The sequence below is a fragment of the Mustela lutreola genome, chromosome 1 (genome assembly GCF_030435805.1).
Source record: "Mustela lutreola isolate mMusLut2 chromosome 1, mMusLut2.pri, whole genome shotgun sequence".
Lineage (NCBI taxonomy): Eukaryota > Metazoa > Chordata > Mammalia > Carnivora > Mustelidae > Mustela > Mustela lutreola.
In genome coordinates this window covers 140,698,031-140,720,045 of record NC_081290.1, presented here as the reverse complement: position 1 = coordinate 140,720,045, position 22,015 = coordinate 140,698,031, and the positions used below count along the sequence as shown (strand labels likewise).

The 22,015-nt window shown below is 39.1% G+C and overlaps 1 protein-coding gene across 6 annotated transcripts in view; it reads left to right on the top strand.

Annotated features, from left to right (window-relative positions):
* ARFIP1 (ADP ribosylation factor interacting protein 1) overlaps nucleotides 1-10,888 on the top strand; it is a 102,143-nt gene extending 91,255 nt beyond the window's left edge. For all 6 annotated transcript variants that reach the window (XM_059175349.1, XM_059175378.1, XM_059175341.1 and 3 more), the window contains one exon: nucleotides 8,994-10,888. In XM_059175349.1, the coding sequence (XP_059031332.1) occupies nucleotides 8,994-9,149 (156 nt within the window). In that variant the 3' untranslated portion in view covers nucleotides 9,150-10,888. The remainder of the gene's footprint in view (nucleotides 1-8,993) is intronic.
* The last annotated feature ends 11,127 nt before the right edge of the window (nucleotides 10,889-22,015 follow it).

Sequence of the window (22,015 nt, the reverse complement as noted above, 5' to 3'; positions counted from 1 at the left end):
GCTCGTCCATCTCCCTCTGCTCCTCCCCTCTGCTCTTGCTTGCAGTCTCTCTCACTCTCTCTCTCGAATAAATAAAAATCTTTAAAAAAAAAAAAAAAAGGTGCTTCATAAAAGTGATACCCACCATATCAAAATACAGTCTACCAAAAATACTTGGCTCTTTTTTTGATTCTGTGTGCTCATTGCTTCTCATGATCTGATAGCATAAATATAAACAAATGTTAAGTTGAAAAAGTGTAATGACCCTAAAACATTTCCTCAGACACTTTTGGCTTTTTGTATCTTCTCGTAAAATTACAGTCTGACCTTTCCCCCACCTTACTTTCTTCATCTCTCTTTCTAAACCAATTCCGTTTGAGAAACCACAATCTCTCCTAGATTGACCTTCCCAAGGCCAAGTAACCTAGTAAAGTAAACCTGATAAATAAACCAAGTGACTTAAAATAACACTTTTAAGTCTCATTAAAACTACTTGTGTATAGTGACAACAGCACAGTCACTACTAAGATTGCAAAAACTAGTCATCTTTAAAATTTTATTTGAGAAAAAAATAGAAAATCAAATTGTATTTGCAACTGTTTTTCTAATATTATTTGTTCTTAAACATCCTGAGGACTCTCTGTGGCATCTGTCAGAACCACATTGATGTTATATGAATACATATTTTAGTACAAATTAGTTCAGGAAAAATTTAAAGAAAATTAAGCAAAAATGGTAGAAAAGCAAACGTTTTTAATTCATTTAGTATAGAAAACATATTCATATTGATAATTTATTTTTATTTCCATTTACTTTTGGTTTAGTAATGGCTTGATTGGTTAAAGGGTATCAGTTTACCATTCCTATTTAAATTTGCATCTTATTTGTAAGACATTCTACCAAAACTAAAACTTGTATTCGGACACCACTTACATGATCAGTGCTAATAGAAAAATGAGGTAAATTATCTGTTTTGGCATAAAAGGGCTTCTGAGATTAAAGTAACAATGAAATTGTATATGCTGTTTCCAAAATTATAATTGAGAAGCTGTGAATGCCCAAAGGCGTTCTCTGTACCAGGGAACTGATCTGAAGTGTGTATATATTTTTAAAGGCTTACACATCAACCTTCTCACAATTACTGGAGAATGTTTTTGTGGAAATGGGTATTGTATCATTTGTTGTGAAAACTAGAATTCAGTCTTAAAAAGCACCCTCTTCCCTTGATTTCCCATGGATTAAGTTTCAGCGGGAACATTTTGCATACAGGTAATGCACTGAGTTTGAGGCTTTGTTCAGTGGGCTGCCTGCCTTCCTTAGCTATAAGAAGACGTGGTCTCTGTGTTGTGTTTTTCAACTACCTCAAGGTGGTATGGAAACTGACTCTTCAGCTGCCATATGTGACTTTTGTGTTGATATTTGTGTTGACATTTGTAGGGTCAGATAAAAACTCTGTGATGCTCTTTCCACTTTGTTTCGGACTGTAACTTTCAGACTGCTGTAACAGCTTTCTCCAAGTATAATATGTGAACCAGACCCTATGCTCCACTCTCATTGTCTCCTTTAATTGTAAAACAGTGAGGATTAAGATTCAAGTCAAAAATTCTTGCGACCCAAAGAGCAACAAAATAATTGGCTGGAACCTATTTTTGAAAATTAGAATTTCACACTAAAAGTACAGAAACCCCATAGTTGCTCTGTAGCTCCAGGAACCGAGGATCATCCAAAACTAAAAACAAAACACCAACAAAACAGAAAGGCTAAGTCATTTTTAGTAGGGCAAAGTGGAAAATTACTTTGTGACCCAGGTAGGTTACTAGTACAAAAGCCTTTTAAAAAAATACCTCTAAATAGGGAAGAATATTTAATTAATGGGCTGACTCATAAACTTGTATGTAAGTTTTCAGTTGAATTTCATAAATCTCTAAAAAGAGAAGCTAGTTTTTGTCCTTAAAAATAAATAGGAGGCAGGGGGGTGGGGGTGGTGCCTGGGTGGTTCAGTGGGTTAAAGCCTCTGCCTTCAGTTCAGGTTGTGATCCCAGGGTCCTGGGATTGAGCCCACATTGTTGTTGGGCTCTCTGCTCGGTGGGGAGCCTGCTTCCCTTCCTCTCTCTCTGCCTGCCTCTCTGCCTACTTGTGATCTCTGTCAAATAAATAAATAAAATATTAAAAAAAAATAGTTGTACAAATTTATACAACAATCAACAGTGCACCAGAGTATTAATTGTTTTACGTTTTCTCAGTCTCCTTATAGAGGATATAAGATGGCACCCCAGTGTAGCCAGGGCACAGGGGATGGTGAGAGCAACTGGCTCCAGGGGTCCCAACAGACCAGGTTCAGCTACCCCCACTGACACTAAGAGACCAGTGGTGGTGAAAGGAGAAAAGAATTGATTTCAGTGCGGCCAACAGCAGGAGACAACATCTCAAAGACTGTTTCCGAAGTGCTGAAACTGCTTCTGGGTTTATATAAGGAGAATGTGGGACGGAGGTGGATGGTTACGTGCAGGTGGGCAGTAAAGGTCAAGTCAGTAGTCGCAGTGGGGTCAGTCACGTGTGGTCCTGCTGGCTTACAGCAGTCCTTCTTGCTTGAGGGGTAGTTTGGGTTCCTATCACGGGATGTTTTGCCTCCAAGGTATCTTGCCTGACTTAAGAGATAAGCTAGGAAGAACTTAATTAATTAGAAATTTTGAGGTCACCATGGAGGCAATTGAAGCCCCTTTCCTCAACTTAGTTTTAATTTGCACTTTGCTGTTTTCTAATGAGGCGCAGCGTATCTTTTCAGCCTTAATTGGCCAATCCTGTTTTCTCCTCTGTGAAATACCCATCTGTGTTATTTGCTCTTTTTAGTTGGATGGCTTTTGTCAGAGTTTTTCACATTTTCTGAATACATATCCTTTGTCAGCGTAATGGAGATATATTCCCTCAGTTTGTAACTTGTCTTTTCACTATCTTTGGATGAGTAGAAGCTCTAAATTTTAATGAATTTAATTTCTCAGTCTTTTCCCTTACGGGCTTTTATCTTTGAAAAGTTGTTTCCTATCTGATGTGGTTTGGGAATATAGGTGAAGTTCGGTGGGGTGGAGTCCAAAGCCCACGACCAAGTAAGAATTCTTGAGACACCTTTGGGGCAAAAGGTTGGTTTTATTAAAGCACAGGGACAGGACTGGTGGGTAGAAAGAGCTGCTGCACGGGGGGGTCTTGAGGAGTGGTGATTATATACTCGGATTTGGGGGGAAGTTAGGAAAAGGGAGCTTTCAAAAGAACTTTCATATGCTAAAGAGGACTGACCCACAAGATACCACAGGCCTTGCCCTTGTCAAGTTAAGGTTGTGTTCCCCTCTAGCAAGGCATTAACTTTAAGAAAGTTGGGGGATTCCTAGAAGAATGTCACACAGGTCCCATTGAGGAGGGGTGGGGTGGGGGGAGCTTGTAGGGTGTCAGCTTATGCTCTGTCTTCAGCTAGCCTTCTGCTCCCTCATCATTTCTGAGGTCATCTAGGAACTTTTCCATCCTCTGTCAAAACATACTGCTCCTGGACCCCTCCTTTGACCAGTCCCTGACAGCCTTCTCCAGAAGCTCTGAAACTCAGCCACACAGGCACAGGTGACTGAGAAGAGCTCCGTTTCAGAAAACATTTTTATGTAAATAGGAATCAAGTAAGAGCTTGCCTGCAGTGTTTCATTTTACTTATTTTTCGCTAGTTATAATTTTAGTTGACCAGTGCCTTACAAGAAAGAGATTTTGGGGGGCACCTGGCTGGGTCACTCATAAGAGCATAGGACTCTTGATCTCGGGATTGTGAGTTTGAGCCCCACAATGGGTATAGAGATTACTTAAATAAATAAAACTTTAAAAAAGAAGAAGAAGAAAGAAAAAGAAAGAAAGGAGGAAGGAAGGAAGGTAGATAGATAAATAGATCTGGTCCTAAAATCAGACTCCACTCATGTAAGGTAAACCCTGGTTATAACCTTAATTAGAATAATCTGACCTTTTCCTAGTCTTACGCAGAGTGCCAATGTACCATTTTAAAGCTGTTTTAAAAGTGATTGCAATGTGAAATTTTTCTGCCTGGACATAGAGAAAGGTCAATATGAATTAGTAGAAGTCTGTATTAAGCATGTTTTAAACTAATTTTTTATGTAATACTATTAATTTGAGTATGTAATACTATTAATTTGGAAGAAGTGCCTCTGTGGTGCCCCAAAAATGTGTTTATTTTAGAAGCAGAGAACTGTGGACTTAATAAATTGACCCTTAAAATTTCTTAGTTGGGGCACCTGACTGGCTGAGTTGGAGCAGGTGACTCTTGAGCTCAGGGTTTTAAGTTCAAGCATCATGGCGGGTGTAGAGATGACTTAAAAATTAAATCTTGAAAAGAAAAAAAAAATTCTTCTAAGGTGATCTGTCAGGCAGAGGAATTCCTTCTGCAGCATCCCAGGCTGTTTTCTGCCCTTGAACAGAAGGCTGGGTCAAGGCAGTCAGTGTTGGTAGCCAGCTGTGCCCCTGCATCTTCTCAACGACATTTATTTGCTTAGCACACACCCCCTTTTTTTTAAATTTCCATTGTGCTAGGGTAAACTTCACATCAATTTCTGCCTTTGGAAAGGAGAAAACTCTTTCTTTTACACTCCTAGCACTTTTCAAACACTCCTAACACCAGGTGTGTGGAGTTTTTCCCACACCATCTAATTCTCCATCCAGTTCACCGGCTGGGTATTGTACAGGTCAGTTCGGTTCTGACGCCGCCCTCACCCCTCCACCTTCTGACACCAGTTGCAAGACAGGTTGTCGCCTGTGCTTCTAACCATACATGGAAGGTTTCCACAACCTCCTCCTCAACTACGATTGTATGCTAGACTGTCTCAAAGAACCTAAGAATATCGTGTACTTACTAGGTTACCAGTTTACTACAAGGACGATTGAAGGATACAGATGAATAGCCAGATGAAGAAGTGCACAGAGGTCAAAGTCTGTAAAGGTCCTAAGCACAAGAGCCTCTGTCCATGGATTTGGGGGTGTACCACTTTCCTAGCCTGTGGATGCATTCACCACCCAGAAACTCTCCAGATCTCATACTTCAGGGGTTTTTATGATGGCTTCATTACACAGGCATCATTGATAAAATCATTGACCCTTGGTGGATTATTCAACCTGTAGCCACTGTCTCCTCCACAGAAGTAGGCAGCTGGAGCCGGAATTCCCATCCTCTAATCACCATTTAGTTCCCCTGACAACCATCTATTATCCTGGTTTTCTAGAGCTTTCCAGAAAAAAAATTTTTTTTCTCATTAACATAAAGTCAGGTGTGGTTGTTTATGAATAAAAGTAATTCCTTTCACCTTTATAGCACTGGGGCTATTTCAGGAACAGGAGAAGACACTAAATAATATAACAAAAGATGCTCCCTTCCCTCTTAATCACCTAGGAAACAAGGGTTTTAGGTGCTTTGTGCCAGAAATAAGGACAAAGACCGAAGTATATATTTGTTATTCTGAATCACATTATCACAGTTTTCTTAAAAGTTCCAAATCAGTTTCTAAATAAATGAATTATTATTTTACCAAGAAAAGTCAATGTGGTTTGACTGTCTAGTAGGTAAATGTAGATTCCACTGAAACTGAATGAGGGCTTACTCTGTGTCAGACAGGTGGTACCTCATTTCACTTAACCCTTGCAGTGACACTACATATGCAGTTTGGTAATGGGATCCCTGACAAATGGATAAAGACCTTGGCCAGTGAAGTTAGAAGCACCCTGTACAGATTTCACAAAGAAAACTGGGAAGCGGTACAGCATGCCTCCTGATTCCAGAGCTCACTCTTGCTGTAAAGAACGATACAATACTGGTAACAGGGATACTTTCCTGATGACCTAAATGAATGACACATACAAATTTGGGGAGGCTGCGAGCAGTATCAAACTATGCCTAATGCAGTTGTCAGGCCTTCCTAGAACATTGGAAGTGAAGTCTTCAAGGATACTATATTACATTTACTCCAAAAATGCAATTAGATCTTGGGATGGGTTAGTAGCATATATGCCTCTCTTGTTTGAACTTCTCTTGTAGGAATCTGTTTCCTAGCTGCTCTCTCTCTCCGTTCCCTCATCCCAAAACCACCCCTGACTCCTGACCTCCCCAGGTACTTTCTTCAGTTCCTTTACTTACCTCCCAGCTTAGCCTTTCCTCTTTCCAAGCCTATCTTCCCCTTTTGATTTTCCTCCATTTTGCTGTGCTTTCTAAAACCCTTCTTCATTGCTAGGAAACTGCATTCTTAACCTTTTCATAGACATACCACTTATGTTTTGTTGCATAACAAAGTACCCTAAACTTGGTGGCCTAGAACAGTAATGATTTATTATTTAGCTCAATTGTGTAGGTTGGGTAGATGGGTTCTTCTGGTTTCACTCTCAACTAGAAGGCTTCCTGAGCCGTGGGCATAGCTGGGACGGAGGCTCTCTCTCCCTGTGGGCTTCTCAGAGGAAGGCTAGACTGCGTGTCCTCGCAGGGTGGCAGCAGTAGTCCAAGAGGGCAAGCGCCTGCTTATCAGGCCTCATTTTCTAATATTACATGACCAAGCTCATTGCAGAAGACTTTCCAAGGGTGTTAGACAATACTGAGAAGAGTGATTCTTTGGGGCCATTATCGTAGCAGTCCAGTATAATCAAATACTTTGCTCACTTCCTAAATTGCCATTTAGAAACCTGCTTTCCCTATGATCATCCTGTTTCCTTAATAATTGCCCTTGGGTTGTGGCTCATTATCCTTTGAAATATCCCCCATTTCTCAGAAGCAGAGGACAGGGGACTTAGAGTTCTACTGTCCCAGTGTTCCTCTCCAACCCTTCTTGAAAAACCTTATTCTGCCCACAAGTGCCCTCCCCCACTTTTTTAAAGTTAACCCAATGTACTTTGACTACCCATTTATCATACCAACTTTCTGCTGCTGTGTGTGCCTTGTATTCTTAAATCCCTAGTATAGTGCCCGATACGTGGTGTTCAGTGTCTCATGGTTGGCCTTGTATGTGCTACCAAAGGTTCTCATTATAAAGGTTGCAGGCCTTAAATGTCTGACCAGGTAAATTCAAGATCTACCCCTTTTATTTCATACAGACATTTTTTAGTTTTCATTATTAATTGCTTTGTGGTCCTCTTAAACTATCTGTGCTAGAATTTTTTTCTCTTTATCAGAAGAGAAAAAACTTTTTGTTTTAGACAGCTTTCAAGTAAATCAGCGATGCCCGATTCCCCAAAGGTCTGAGAGTTGGTCTGACCTCAAGGCTTGAGATACTCATTTCCTGGGATGCCAGTACTTATTATTGTTTCTGGCCTCCCTTCACTCTTTCCCTACCCACTAAGGATACAAGCTCATGAGGGAAGGGATTTTTTTTCTGTTTTCCTAGGAACAGTGTACAGCACATGAAAGATATTTAATTAATACTAGTTGAATGAATAAGTGAATGGAATAAAAAATATCTAAGATATTTTGAGGAAACAGCATCACTGAAAGTGTGCATGTTGCAAGCCCTTTGTATTTTTAAATATTATATATGCACCTAGAAAAATTCTCAAAGGAAACACGATAAAACATTAATAGTGATTTTTCAGGTGGCGGGAAGTGGATAGGTGCAAAAAGTATGGATTGGGAAGTTTTACTTTATAATCTGGAGTGTGTGTTATTTTTAGAATACTTTATAATATTTTAAAATAAAGACTTTACAAATTAAAAATATCCAATATGAAGGTTTGTGTTATTTCCTTTGTAGAGGTAGATGGATAGCGAAAAGTCTAGAGAGACTATTAATGTGTGTTCGTGTGCTATAATAAAATGAGCGTAAAGGTCATACCTGTGTAAAATGCCATGTCCTGTTTTTCCCTTAGCATTGTATATCAGATGTTTTTACATCACTAAAAATTATTAAAGCTCATTTTTAAAAAAGATTTTACTTGTTTTCGAGAGAGAGAACACAAGCAGGTGGAGGGGCAGAGGGAGAAACAGACTCCCTGTCGAGCAGGGAGCCCGATGCGGGCCCCAACCCAGGACCCTGAGATGGTGACCAGAGCTGGAGGCAGACACTTCACTGACTGAACCACCCAGGCTTTAGGGGCATAAAGCTCAATTTTAATAAATATTGCATTGGATGGATAAGTCAATATATTTTATACTTTATCATTGAACTTTCACAGTTATAAATGAGGGCTCAGGAAACAGTTTTATTCATAAATCTTTGAAATGCTTTGCTGGTTTCTTTAATAAAGATTTACAGAAGTAGCTTGGTTTAACTTGGTTAAAACATACTGTTGTTATCTTTAGAAGTACTAAAACACTTGAAAATAACAGAGAGTCTTGTGAACTTTAAGTACATTGGCTTTCTGGGCAGCACTTGTTGCCACTTGGCTTGATTCCTTGCAGAGAACCTCAGTATTTCAAAATATCTGGCCTACTCTGTTTTACATAAAGCTTAGCCTTAATGATGTCCATTTCTGGTATATAGCATATATTAGATAGATAGATATAGATATATTTATATATAAATTTATATAGCATATATTATATATATATAAATATATATATTTATATGTAAATTTCCCTCCTCAGTATTTGACTTTGAATATATTTAGTTTGAGGTGGGATTGAGTAATTTTTTTCTTTTAAGATTGTATTTATTTATTTGACAGACAGGATTTAGTAATATTTTTAATTAATGCCCTCAGTAGCATTCGAATATGGTTAACAGAATACACAGCTTCTTAAACTGACCTATTCCCTTTAGGGGAATTAAGAAGTCATCAAAGGGCTCAGTGATCCCGCAAAGTGATATACAGTCAGGGGTGTGTGTGTGTGTGTGTGTGTGTGTGTAAGAGAGAGAGAGAGAGAGAGAGAAATACTTGGTCATTGTTAAAACAGCTTTTCCTGATGAGACCTGCGCCATTGAATGAGGACATGTGATAAGTCACCTTCTATTTCATTGCCGTTGGTGTTAATGCTTGGTCTCATGATTCTTCGTTCCCAGGTGAAGGTGCTGCACAATCAGCTAGTCCTTTTTCACAACGCCATTGCCGCTTACTTTGCTGGGAATCAGAAGCAGCTTGAACAGACGCTTAAACAGTTCCATATCAAATTGAAAACCCCTGGAGTGGACGCCCCATCTTGGCTTGAAGAACAGTAAAAATCACACCTGGAAAAAAGAAAGAAAGAAAAAGAAAAGTCACGTCGTTATATTTCTAAACAAACCTAATAATTAAGCAGAGTTGGGTTAAGATTAGGGAAGTGGTGACCACAACCATTGTAGTGATTCTTGCACAAACAGCTTTAATTTTTTCCCTTTTTCATACTTTAACAACTGAACTGTTAAATTTGATGGGAAGGTGGGTGATTTTAATGTAAACATAATTTCTATAATCTGAACACAATTTTTCTTTCTGAGAAATCTTTTTGTATCGTGAGGGTTGATGGCTATTTCTGTAGTTTGAAAACATCTAATATAGATTTGCACTGACCAGATAAAAATTCAAGGTTTTTGGTCCTGGAAATGGGGGCCAGTTGTAACTTTTCCAAAGGGAGGTTTACATGATTTGTATCAACATCAGATATTTTATATATGAATATATTAAACATCTTTAAGAGATTCATCTTCATGTATCATCTTAAAGAAAAAAGAAACTATTTTGCAGAATAAAATTATATGGTGTTCCTGCAGCGTCCACACACAGGCGGCAGCTCTAATGGATGACTGATTGGCTTGTGGAGTTGTGGCAAATACCTTTTTAAAAATGATTCTGTACTATTATAATTTTGTTTAAACTTTTTTTTTTTTTTTTTTTTTTTTTTTAAGACGCAGGAATCACACTGTCATTTCTCTGAGGCCTTTGAGCTTAAGAGTTTGCATCACCCAAAGTCACTGGGCAGTTATGTTAGCAATTTCTTTGGATTGGTAATGAAACCTGCTTAAGAGAATTATTTTTGGCAGGTGGACTTGGGAATAGAAACTCTTGATGGTTTCTAAAGTCGAAATCTGTGCTTGGAAAGCGAGATTTCGGGTAAATTCCATTTTGACAGAAGTGAGTTCCTAGACAGCTTTCCTTGACTTTCATATGTAACAATACCGGTTAAGCCTTAAATCACAGATATGTGCCTTCTCAGAGATAGTAATTCTCATTCAACCAATGTACATAATCCATAAAGAAACCCTTTTCAGATAATGTTCGGTGTATCTGTTCCTTCCTTGGAAAGGAACACCGTGTATCAGTGTTGGGTTTCTTTGTATTCCTTAAACCGCATTTCATTTCAGGTTTATGGTAAAAGCAACTTTTGAATTTGCTGTTTGGATTTGCTTCATTCCTTGCATGGAATGAGAAGATGGAGGAATTTTTTTTCATTTGAGTAACGAAAGGTAATCTGGGACAGTGCAGTGGTAACAAGAAGAAAGGGGATTGGAAAGGCCAGTACTGTTTCAGTTGCTCAGCACTGTTGGGTTTGTGTTACGTCTCTGACTTGTCCGCTGTGTGGTTCTATCAGTCATGTAAGCCTTTTATGTATAAGTTCTCTCGATTTTTGTCATAGACATAAATTAATACGTCTTCATTTCTTTTGTGTTGAAATGAAGTACTAAAAATAATTACTGTTATACATGAATTTTGTGGACTGTAAGATTTGTTATATATGTTCAAATGCCTTGTAGCTGGCTTTTTAATTAATATGCCTGTTTTCAGTGCTTACTATGTACAATGTAATGTGATTGTAAATCATAAACCTATTTTAAATCATTCCTTCCTGTATATTTGTACTCTGACAGAGCCTTATTTTATTCTTCCAGCAGAATTACTACTTGTGATAGTTCCTGTACATTCCCCAGAATGTGCCTCTGGTGTGAATTTTGTATTCTTATTAAAAGTATTTGCTGCACTACCTTCTTTCTCTGGCTCTTCATAATTTAAGAAGCAACTATCTGGAAATTCTGAAGACATGATTTTTATTTTCCTGACTTTAAGAATAATAACAGGGGCACCTGGTTGGCTCAGTCGGTTAAGCATCGGCCTTCAACTCAGGTCATGATCCCAGGGTCCTGAGATTGAGCCGCACATTAGGCTCCCTGCCTGGCGCGAAGCCTGCTTCTCCCTCTCCTGCTCTCCCTGCCTGCTTGTGTTCCTGCTCTCATTCTCTCTGTCAAATAAAAAAATAAAATCTTAAAAAAAAAAACAGTACAAAAAAAATGGTACTTCTGTCATTTATGACTGCTTTTTCTCAGTAAGTTTTTCTTTTACCTCTTTAGGAGTCTCCTTTGAGAAGAGAACACGTCCACTCTTATCACCTATCAGTAACAGTTTTAGCAGCTCGGAATTAAACAGTTTCAGGGACTGATGAATTTTTTAGGAGAAACGAAAAATGCCTGATTCTGAGTAGTGGGTACATGTGCAAAAGAAATAACACATTAGCCAGTAGTATATTTATTTTGTTAAAGTGATTTATATTCATTGTAGAAAAAAATTAGAAGATAATTGCAAAAAATTGAAGATAAAATAACTTCCCACGTCAGTAAGTACTTCATGGAACTGCCTAACTCCTGAAGTTAAAGATTTTAGTTGCCAATTATTTATATTATAAGGTCTAGTTTGAATATCCTTTAACATGCACGCATTCATCTTTGTACTCTTCCCTAGTTATTTCCTTAGATTAGGTTCTTAGAAATGAAAATGAGCCCTCAAAGTAGATATATACTTTTAAGACTTTGTGAAGTAGTGCTTGGTGGCTTTCAAGAAAGATTTTGTCAGGGGTGAGGCTGGCTCAGAGTGGGTGACATCTGATCTCAGGGTCTTGAGTTCAAGCCCCACATCGGGCACAGAGCCTGCTAAAAAGAAAAATAAGTTTATTTGAAAAAAAATGGACTCAAATCATGCAACGCCAAGTTAAAAATGATTAAGCTCCCTCCACCAACAGGAGCTAGGGGAGAAATTTTTATAGACATAGAAGCAAAGTGAGGAAATTACTTGATTACCTATAGCTTAAACCATTGCCTTATTTTGGGGAGGACTTAGTGGCTTTGTGATTGGTCGTCCAATCACAAAGCAAGGATTGGTCGTCCTTGGGTTTTAATTTAACCTTGAGGTATTTCAGGCTTACATTTTGGTTTGTTTGTGTAGGCTACTGAGTTTTTAAAGCCACCTCAATCTAATGATCCCCTTGTTTAATTAATAACCCCCAAAGCTTCCAAATCTTAGGGCCCAGGAAGGACCCGGGCTTGCAGAAGCAATTAAGCTGAAATCTACTAGACTTCAAGAATCATGTTTTCTGTATTCAGAGTAAAATGCACTGATGGTGTAACGAAAGCTTATCCCAAAAGAGTGTGAAAGTAGAAGCTTCCTTAGAGATGATCTGTTTAAGGTCCTTTTTTACAGGTAAAGACATGAAGGCCCCAAAATTTATTAAACTGGCTTAGCCAACCTCTGTTACCAAATGTAATGCCAGGTAAGTTATTTGCAACTAAATATATGGTTCCCCCTTTAAATCCTGCTATTTCAACTGTACAATTAAATCGATGTGTCAAAAGTGTCATTTCTTCTAAAGTACAATGTGTATTAAATGTATCTTCAGTTGAAAAAATAATCCATCCACCCCTAAATGGATTCATAGTAAGTATATTTCAAAATATATATGATACATTTCAATCCACTGATCTTAAAGTATTCTGAAAAAGAAATGTCAACCTGGAAAGTGCTATATAAAGTAAAATTAGCATATGGGAAAGGCTAAAGATAAGTGTCTTTTAATCATGCAACTGTTAATTTGAAGAAAAATGTATCTACCTCAAAATGTGCCCCAGTCTCCTCCTTCCTTTACTGGATGGGAAAAATAAAAGCAAATTATCTAAATTAATAGTTCAGTGTAACATTTGTATATAATTTGTACTAATTTTTGTGAAACACCAAGAATGCCTATACTTTGTAATAATATTTCAAAATTATCTTTTTCCAGGTAGCTCTTTTTTGAAACTTTCGGTTGCTGGAAAGACTTGAGACCCTGTAAGATCCTTCATCACTCAACTCTAACCAAATGTAGGCATTTAAGAAATCTGACTCCCCCTCTAAGGTTGCAGACTTTTATATAGGCTCGGACAATGATCCAGCTGTAAATAAGCTATTTTCTGATCAAAAGGCCAGCTATATTTTGCATTTTGCAAGCTTTTCCAAGACCTTGAATTCTACTTCAGAAACCAATGTTGCAGCATATGTTAACTAACTAAAATTTAAATTAAAGAAAAAGGGGGCGGGGGAGCCCCCTTTGGGGGGCTTGGTTGGTTAAGCATCCAAATCTTGATTTCCACTCAGGTCAAGATCATCAAGCCTCCCTCCTGTATCCATCCACACGGAGCACGTGCTCCTTCTCTTTCAATGAATAAAATCTAGGAAGGAAGGGAGGGAGGGAGGAAGGAAAGGAAGAAGAAAGAGAAAGGAAGGAAGAAAGAAAAGAGTAAGGAAGAAAGAAAAGAGGGGTGCCTGGGTAGCTCAGTCGGTTAAGCATCTGCCTTCTGCTCAGGTCTTGACCCCAAGGTCCTGAGATGGAGCCCTGCATTGTAGAGCTCCCTGCCCAGCAGGGAGGCCTGCTTCCCTCCCCCTTTCCCTCTGCCCCTGCTCCTATGCTCTCTCCCTCACTCACTCTGGTCTTTCAAATAAATAAATAAAAACTTAAAAAAAAAAAAAAAAAAAGAAAAAAGTTTTTCCAAGAGCCACAAATCATTTACTATAGTTAGAAAATAGCAAGACCTATGAAAATAGAAGGGTGGTACAAACAACTCTTCTCTTTTGAGGACTTGCATTAAATTTTGTGTTCCCACTTGAAGGTTTCCTGCTTAACAGGTTTCCTGGCATAAATGGGCCTTTATAATAAATTGCCAAGTGGTTGTTCCAATGTACAGAGAACTATGAAGTTCGGCTTTGTGTTGTGAAATAATAAAAGTTAACTCTTGGAAGTTTATGTAAATTAAGTGAGAACCATTAGTTATTCTGGTGGTAACTCTTGATATGGGAAGAGGAGACGAGACTATTGATATGAGGACAGGAAATTAAACCGAGTCTGAGAACTGGGACTCTGTATCATTGCAGTTAATTGGGTTAATATCTTATCAGAGCTAGGAATTACATGACATTTTTACCAATGAAACTTCCATTAAATTTTTTTTTTTTTTTTTGTAGGCTTTGCCACAAGCATTCTCTGTCAAAGAACTTGAGGTTTCTGCAACTGCGGTTGATCATGAATTGATGATTCATAAGGACGGCGAAAGGGACAAGATACCATTCTGTTGATCTTAGACAAAAGTAACTTTGTGTTACTTGGACTTTCATATCACTTTGTTTCTGCAAAGCAAAGGTGTATGTGTTTTTACTGTAGGGATGAAATGTGTACAGTGCTGGCATGGGGACACATATGGAAGAAAAATGTAAACCGTATTGGTCTTTATTGCGGAGATTTAATTACAGAAGTTCTAAGGGAAATGCAAGCTTTCACTGTAAAAAGAAAAAAAAAATATTTTTCAATGAGCAGAAGCTTTTATGTGGTAATGAGAGGATAGGTAACTTTAACCCTGCTGGCCTTGGTTTTAAAACATGAAAGTTTTAGGGGCACCTGGATGGCTCAGTGTTGCTTGGGGCTCCTGGGTGGTTCAGTGGGTTAAAGCCTCTGCCTTCTGCTCAGGTCCTGGTCCCAGAGTCCTGGGATCAAGCCCCGCATTGGGGCTCAGCAAGGGGTCTGCTTCCTCCTCTCTCTCTGCCTGCCTCTCTGCCTACTTGTGATCTGTCAAATAAATAAATAAAATCTTAAAAAAAAAATGGAAGTTTTAGTATAACAACATGGCTCAGATTATTTATAGAATGTGACTTTACTTTTGTCTTTTCCCTAAACGATTTCTAATTCTGTACTAGGAAGCTCTTTATGAAAAACTACCTAAAGTTTTAGGCAAATAATTACAATTCTTTCCTTTGAAAGAATTCTAGACTCTAATCTCTTAAGCAAGACACAGTGCGTGATTTCTTATTCACCCTGTATCCCCAACTCCATGCATAATTCTTCTTTTAAAAAGATTGTATTTACTTCACTTCAATTTTTTCTAAATCAATGTCAAGGTGTTACTTCAGATACTAGAACAATAGTTAAAAAAATGTAAAAAGATTGGAAAAATTAGAAAAATTATCATTTTGCAGCCCCCACTGAAATATTGATGCACACGAGGATCACCAATGAAAGCTAAAATCATTAGAGATTGAAGAAAAAAAAGATTATGTCATAATACACATATTACTCAATTTGAAAAGGGAAAATGTACCATTAATAAAAGATTTTTGTTGGGCCACCTGACTGGCTCAGTTGGTAGAGCATACAACGCTTGCTCTTGGGGTTGTAAGTTCAAGCCCCACATCAGGGATAGAGATTACTTAAAAATGAAATCTTTAAAAAAAAAAATCCAAGATTTTTGCTTACCATCCAACTCAAGTGATCAAAGTTAGGGTCACTAATAACCTGACAATCGTGTGTCTCCAGATACAAGACAATATAAATTACACAACATCACTCCAGGGATACTCCTGCTGGAATACTCCTGTTTATCCTGAATCTACTCAAGACTTTTGCCTTTATTTCCAGCGTATAGAAAATACAGGGGTTAAATACAAGTTTAAATGACACTATGAGAAATCAACTGGACAATTCCAGAATCTGGGATATTCTACAAGATAATTAGCTTGGTTTCTCCAAAACATCAGCCACACACACACACACAAAAAAAAAAAAAAAAAAAAAAAAAAAAAAAAATTAGAAATACTATTATAAAATGTAAGAGACTTTAGATCATGGGTTCAAAAAATAACCGTAGAAAACATTCAAGGAACCACTGAACAATTTGAATGTGTGTTTGTTAGTTTTCTTGGGTATGTTATTCTATAGTGGGAACATAAGCAAATGACCTTATAGGAGTTGCATGCCTTAAGTATTTAAACGTAAGGTAGCAGGGTGCTTGGGTGGCTCAGTTGTTAAGCCTCTGTCTTCAGCTCAGGTCACGATCCCAGGGTCCTGGGATCTGAGCCCCACATAGGGTTCCCTGCTCAGCAGGGAGCCTGCTTCTCCCTCTTCCACCCCCTCTGCTGTGTTCCCTCTCTCACTGTGTCTGTCAAATAAATAAACAAAATTTTAAAAATAAAATCAAAATAAAGGTGAAGTGGCATGATGCCTGCAATTTACTTTTAATAAATGGTTCAGCAAAAATATACACATTCACATGGACTCACATATATAGAAAGTGATTCAGCAAAAATATACACATTCACATGGACTCACATATATAGAAAAAAAGCTGGAGAGAGAAAAAAATAAAGGAGAGAGATGTTTTAAATATGGCAATTTGTTAGCAATTGAAATAGGTGGGTGTGGGGGGTTTCTTTGTACTAGTCTTTTAACTCTTCCCTTTTTGAATTCTTCATAATAAAAAAAAAATTTTTATTAGGATATTTTGTCCAGAAGGGTTTTCCCTGTTGCTGGTTCCAGGGTGGCAATCAGAGACTTTTTTTTTCTTTTTTTTTTTTTGTAGAGTCAATGACACCACTGGCTTTACCCCTGCAAATAACAGAATTCCTAGTCTAACATGTCAAAGAAACTGGTTTGTACCTGGAAACACAGAAATGCAAGAAAGTATAAAGTTGAACAATTTCCTGTTAGTAAGAATTACAGAAACAGGGCAACTGAAGAAACAAAACTAGTTTAGGCTATAAAACTAGTTAGAAAAAGAAATCATGTAGGAAAACATGCATTTTACTAAACTAGATTTTTTTTCCTCTCTTTTTTCTCCTCAACTTTCTAAACAGCTGCTTGAAACTGTAAGAGAAATTAAGCTCCAAATAAAACACTTCTTTTAAACTTAATACCAATAGTTTCTTCTGCCTCAATTTTTTCCTCCTCTTCTCATAAATAAGCATTTACTACTCTAGTCCATACTACTAGCTTGGATTTCTTAAAACTTAGCTGCTTATAGTTCATTTATTATAACCATTTAGAAAGCTTAAAATAAATTGTACATTGATAATTTTTAATAACTTATTTTCAATTTGAAAAGGTATCTTAAGAACTGGCCAAATTTTCCCTAATGCACTCTTCTTAAATTAATAATATAACTTAAATCTTTAAAGAATTCCCCAAATAAATAATGGATGTTGACATTGTTCTCAAATTCTGTTTCCTGTGCCCTCATCCCTACCTTAGGTGAGAACAAGAGAAATGTTGTGGATTAAAATTTTTGAACTAGTTTACATCAATAATAGGAGCAAGAAACACAGATGATGTTTTGAGAATTGAGTTTTTACTGTGGCAATGGTTACTGTTTAATCACTGGTACAATCAAGTGAATTGAAAAAAAAATCTGTAAGTTTAAACAGTCATAAGTATTTGCTGAATGACTAGTCTGCTTACCCATGTTTACTTTTTCTTACCTGATTCCACTAACACCTCAAGAAGTCCAGATGGTCCCTGAAGTGGATCTAACAATTTCTTCTTCATTGGTGTTGGCCAGCCATTGACAAGGCCAGACCTCTATCTACCATTTAGATTTCCTATGGGGTGGCCTTAAAAAAAAAAAAAAAATCTGCTCTTATATACTCTAAACATTATCTTAAAAAGTTCCCTATATTTTCTTTGTAAATTTCAGTTAACATTTTCCTTCAATTATGCCATGCATGAACTAAGAGAAATTAATTAGAAATCGCAAATAAACAGCTACAACTCTAATTACGTACATACATATACATATATACATTATATATATACGCATACATGTGTGCGTATGTGTGTGTCATGTTTAAAGAGAGAGAGAGACCTTGCCCAAACTCCCAAGAGAAGGGAAAATATAAAAGCTTCATAGCAGGCTCTGGTCTTAACTTGCCTCTTTGTCCTTTAAAAAAAAAAAAATACAATGTCATAATAAGAGTTCGTTGTGATGTCTTTGGCTTTTCAAGCTTTTGGAGTCACTATTTGTGCTCATGACTAGAGCAATGAAAACAACTCTTTCTTCCCCAAGACACAAGTAGCTTCAGTTCAAGCCACTCCAGACTTCCTTGCCAATGACCTTAACAGTGACCTTGACTTATTCTAGGAAGAGCTCTTTCTGTTTAGTCCTTTTAGCTCATTTTTATGTGACTTTCTATTCGCTCGTAGTAGACTGAGATCACCCAATTAATTAAGAAAGTCATGATTAATTAAATTTCCAGTGCGTTGACTTTTCATTACTTTAGTATGCCTTATCCTTACAGTAAGTAGCCCCTTTGTGAGCTGGTACACCTAGCCCTTGGAAGCCTTTTAGCCAAGCTTACCCAGCTCACAAGTCTCTTGTCATTTGAAATCAGGGATCCAGCCCTGAGAGAAGGAGAGGACCCAAGCTATGCACTTTGAATCTGGGTCCTCTGTATCAAATTTCAGAAGTGAGAACGCGATCCCAATCAGTCTTCCCAAATGGTGTCAAAGCTGGAATGGTTTTCCAGTAGGGCCCAAGCTGTACGGCTTCCTGTCCACCGCCATCATGTTTCCTGAAGTTTCGCTTGACTGGCCTGCGTAAACTTCCATTTCCTCAGTTCACCATAAAATGGTATGATGTCTGCCCTTGTCTTCATATGCCCTTACGTTCTGCCTCAGAGAGCTTGAGTCTCCTCTAGTGCATTCCCTTCTGGATTCTAGAAGCCTCTTGAGGGCAGAACTGTTCTGAGCATTTGTGTAGCTCTCCCTGTGCCTTACACATAAAAGGTATTCACTATTGTTAAGAGTGATGATTCTCATCACCTGAGCCTCTAGCTTTGAAGGATGAGGGCCACTGGGTACCATCTGCTGGTGATGAGGACCAAGTTCAGTTGGCAGACACCATGACTAACAACTATTGTTAAGAGTCCTGACGGTGGGGTGCCTGGGTGGCTCAGTAGGTTAAGTGTCTGCCTTCCGCTCAGGTCATGATCTCAAAGTCCTAGGATGAGCCCCTCGTAGGGCTGCCTGCTCTGCCGAGAAGCCTGCTTCTTCCTCTCCCACTCCCCCTGCTTGTGTTCCCTCTGTCACTTGTCTCTTTCTGTCAAATAAATAAAATCTGTAAAAGGAAAAAGAGTCCTGATGGTCCCTATTATGAGATTGATACAACAGCCCTGCCCTCAAACTCTCTGATTTAATGGGGAGAAAGTTGATGCAAATCCTGGGATTGAATGGTGGGAGAGGGCAGGAACCTGTACGCCCAACACGCTATTTGCGGTTGAGTGTGCAAGCAGACGGTCTTCAGCTCCAAATTGGAATGTCTTGTGCATGTGTGTGTATTGGATGCAGAAGAATGAAGTTTACCACTCTGCCATTGCCACTCGGTCATTGGAAATGGTCTAATCTAAACCTCACATAAATAAAGTCCTAAATATTAGTACAATATTATTTTTTTGTAGGCTTTGAATCTTTTTTTTTTTTAAGATTTTATTTATTTATTTGTCAGAGAGAGAGGAGCAAGAGTGAGCGCAGGCAGATAGAGTGGCAGGCAGAGGCAGAGGGAGAAGCAGGCTCCTTGCCAAGCAAGGAGCCCGATATGGGACTCGATCCCAGGATGCTGGGATCATGACCTGGGCTGAAGGCAGCTGTTTAACCAACTGAGCCACCCAGGCGTCCCTAGGCTTTGAATCTTAACCCTTCTTTTCCCTACCAGTCATTTAAAAGAAAGCCTGATTCTTTTATTTTATTTTATTTATTTGACAGAAAGAGATCACAAGTAGGCAGAGAGGCAGGCAGAGAGAGAGAGGGGGAACAGGCTCCCTGCTGAGCAAGGAGCCCGATGTGGGGCTCGATCCCAGGACTCTGAGATCATGGTCTGAGTGGAAGGCAGAGACTCCACCCACTGAACCATGCAGGTGCCCCCCCCCCATTCTTTTTTTACCAACTAGTGTATTTGGACAAAGAGGCAGAATTTACCTGCTTCGTCCAGGTTCTCAGGGGAGAACTATTGGTCGGAAGATTTAGCCATTTAATACATGGCCTTATGGTATGACCTTCGGGAAGTCAACCTGCATGATCTCATTTTGAGAAGGAAAAGAATTAGTAAACTAATAACTAGCCTCCTAGCGCTCAAATGTGTGGGTTAGAAGTAGGCATCACAAGGACTGGGGTGCATGATTGTTTCGTAGTCACAGGGAAGGGGAGTTGAATCTGCAAAAGTGGCTTTCTGGGAATGTGAATACGATCCTGGTAAAGTCCTTTATTGCAGTTTCAATTATTGCAACCTGGTGAAGAAGTCAGCTTATTTTGACAGGGAAGGGAAGGCACATGTAAAAAATGTCTTTATGGGTAATCTCAAAAGCTTTGGCTAAAGCAGAACATGTGACTTTTGTTAAAAACCTGCAAGCCGGGTGCCTGGGTGGCTCAGTGGGTTAGAACCCCTGCCTTCGGCTCAGGTCATGATCCCAGAGTCTTGGGATTGAGCCCCGCATTGGGCTCTCTGCTCGGCAGGGATCCTGCTTCCTGCCCCCTCTCTCTGCCTGCCTCTCTGCCTACTTGTAATCTGTCTGTCAAATAAATAATTAAAATCTTTAAGAAAAAAAAAAAAAAAACCTGGAAGCCATGGCACGTGGTTGGCTCAGTCGGTGGAGCATTTTATCTCCTGATCTTGGGGTGGTGAGTTCAAGGCCCATGTTGGTTGCAGAGATACTTTAAAAATTAATTTTAAAAAATTATTAGAAACCTGGATGCCAACAAAAATTTGAGAGTGAGTCATAATCTTCATTGGTCTCTCTTATCCCCTTCTGCACCCCCACCCCCCACCCCTGCTCCGGCCTTCTGAATTAGCCCCTCTGATTTCGTTATGGCAACTCCCCAGCCCGTCATACAGGACAAAGGGCTTTGAGCCATCAGGTGACTTCTGTAGACTCTGTACCATGAGCGTGAGGATTACAAGGGGGCCCCTTTTTTATAAGCTCTGGTTCAGTGAAGCTGCTGGGGTGCATTTCCTCCCTCTGCCCTCCCCTCCAGTAGACGAGGCTTAACCTGATTATACCCAGCAGGCAAGTAGGTGCCCTTGGAAATTAGTCTCCTTATTGAGACTGACTGTGAAGAGGGCATGCTTGTAAAGGAGAAAATGCAAAGCTAGCAGATATGTCCAAATCTTTGGTAAAGGTGGAGGGTGAGGAAGGGAAATGAAGATATGCAAACATCTAGCATTTTCTCTGCTTTCCCTTATTTATACTCCTTTTAAAATTACAAACGCGATGTCTTTGTGACCCCAAACTTGGGGTAAATAAGAATCCACAGTGAGATGGTATGCAATTTCCCTGGGAAGAGAAATTGTCCCTTTTGGGGGCTGGGGGGCCAGGGGTGGGTAGTTCCAGCATAAAGATAATTCCACTGTACAGTGTAAATCAAAGTCCTGTGTTCAGTGGTATGCTTGCCCTACATTCCCTCTCCCTCTCTGTAAAACGGACACCTGGAGAGACATCACCCGTGGATCACCCCATGGGAAGCCTGAGGACAATTCGGAACTCAAAAACTCAGAAATTCTCATACCTGTACCTTCTACAAAGGGATATGGTGGAGAGAACCTAGGGTTTTACCTTGGAAATCAGCCACATTTCAAGAAAAATGACAAGGAATTTGCTCTTTTCTGGATCCTGGTCCTGAGAATTTACCACTTACAGCAAAATTCTTGGTGTCGATGTTCTGCTCCATGTTACGGCTTAACGTACAATTCGACACACGGAAGTCGATCATATGCACAGAAACAGCAGATAAAAGGAACTTAGAAATGGGAGGGTAACGTCTTTCATTTATTTTAAAGTGCAAGTGGCTGGCTGAATGTTTGACAGCACCTCTCTGAGTGTGAGTCCATACAGTGGCCCCTTTCTTCAAGAAGGGGCCAGTGGTTAGGAGCGAAGATGAAAAGAGAGGTCCAGGGTTTCACCCCAGGCAGCCCCGTCCAGAGTTAGCCTGGTCAGGCCCACAGAGGGATGCAAACTGTGAGCTAATTGTGATGTTGAGTGTTTTGACAGGGATCCTCTT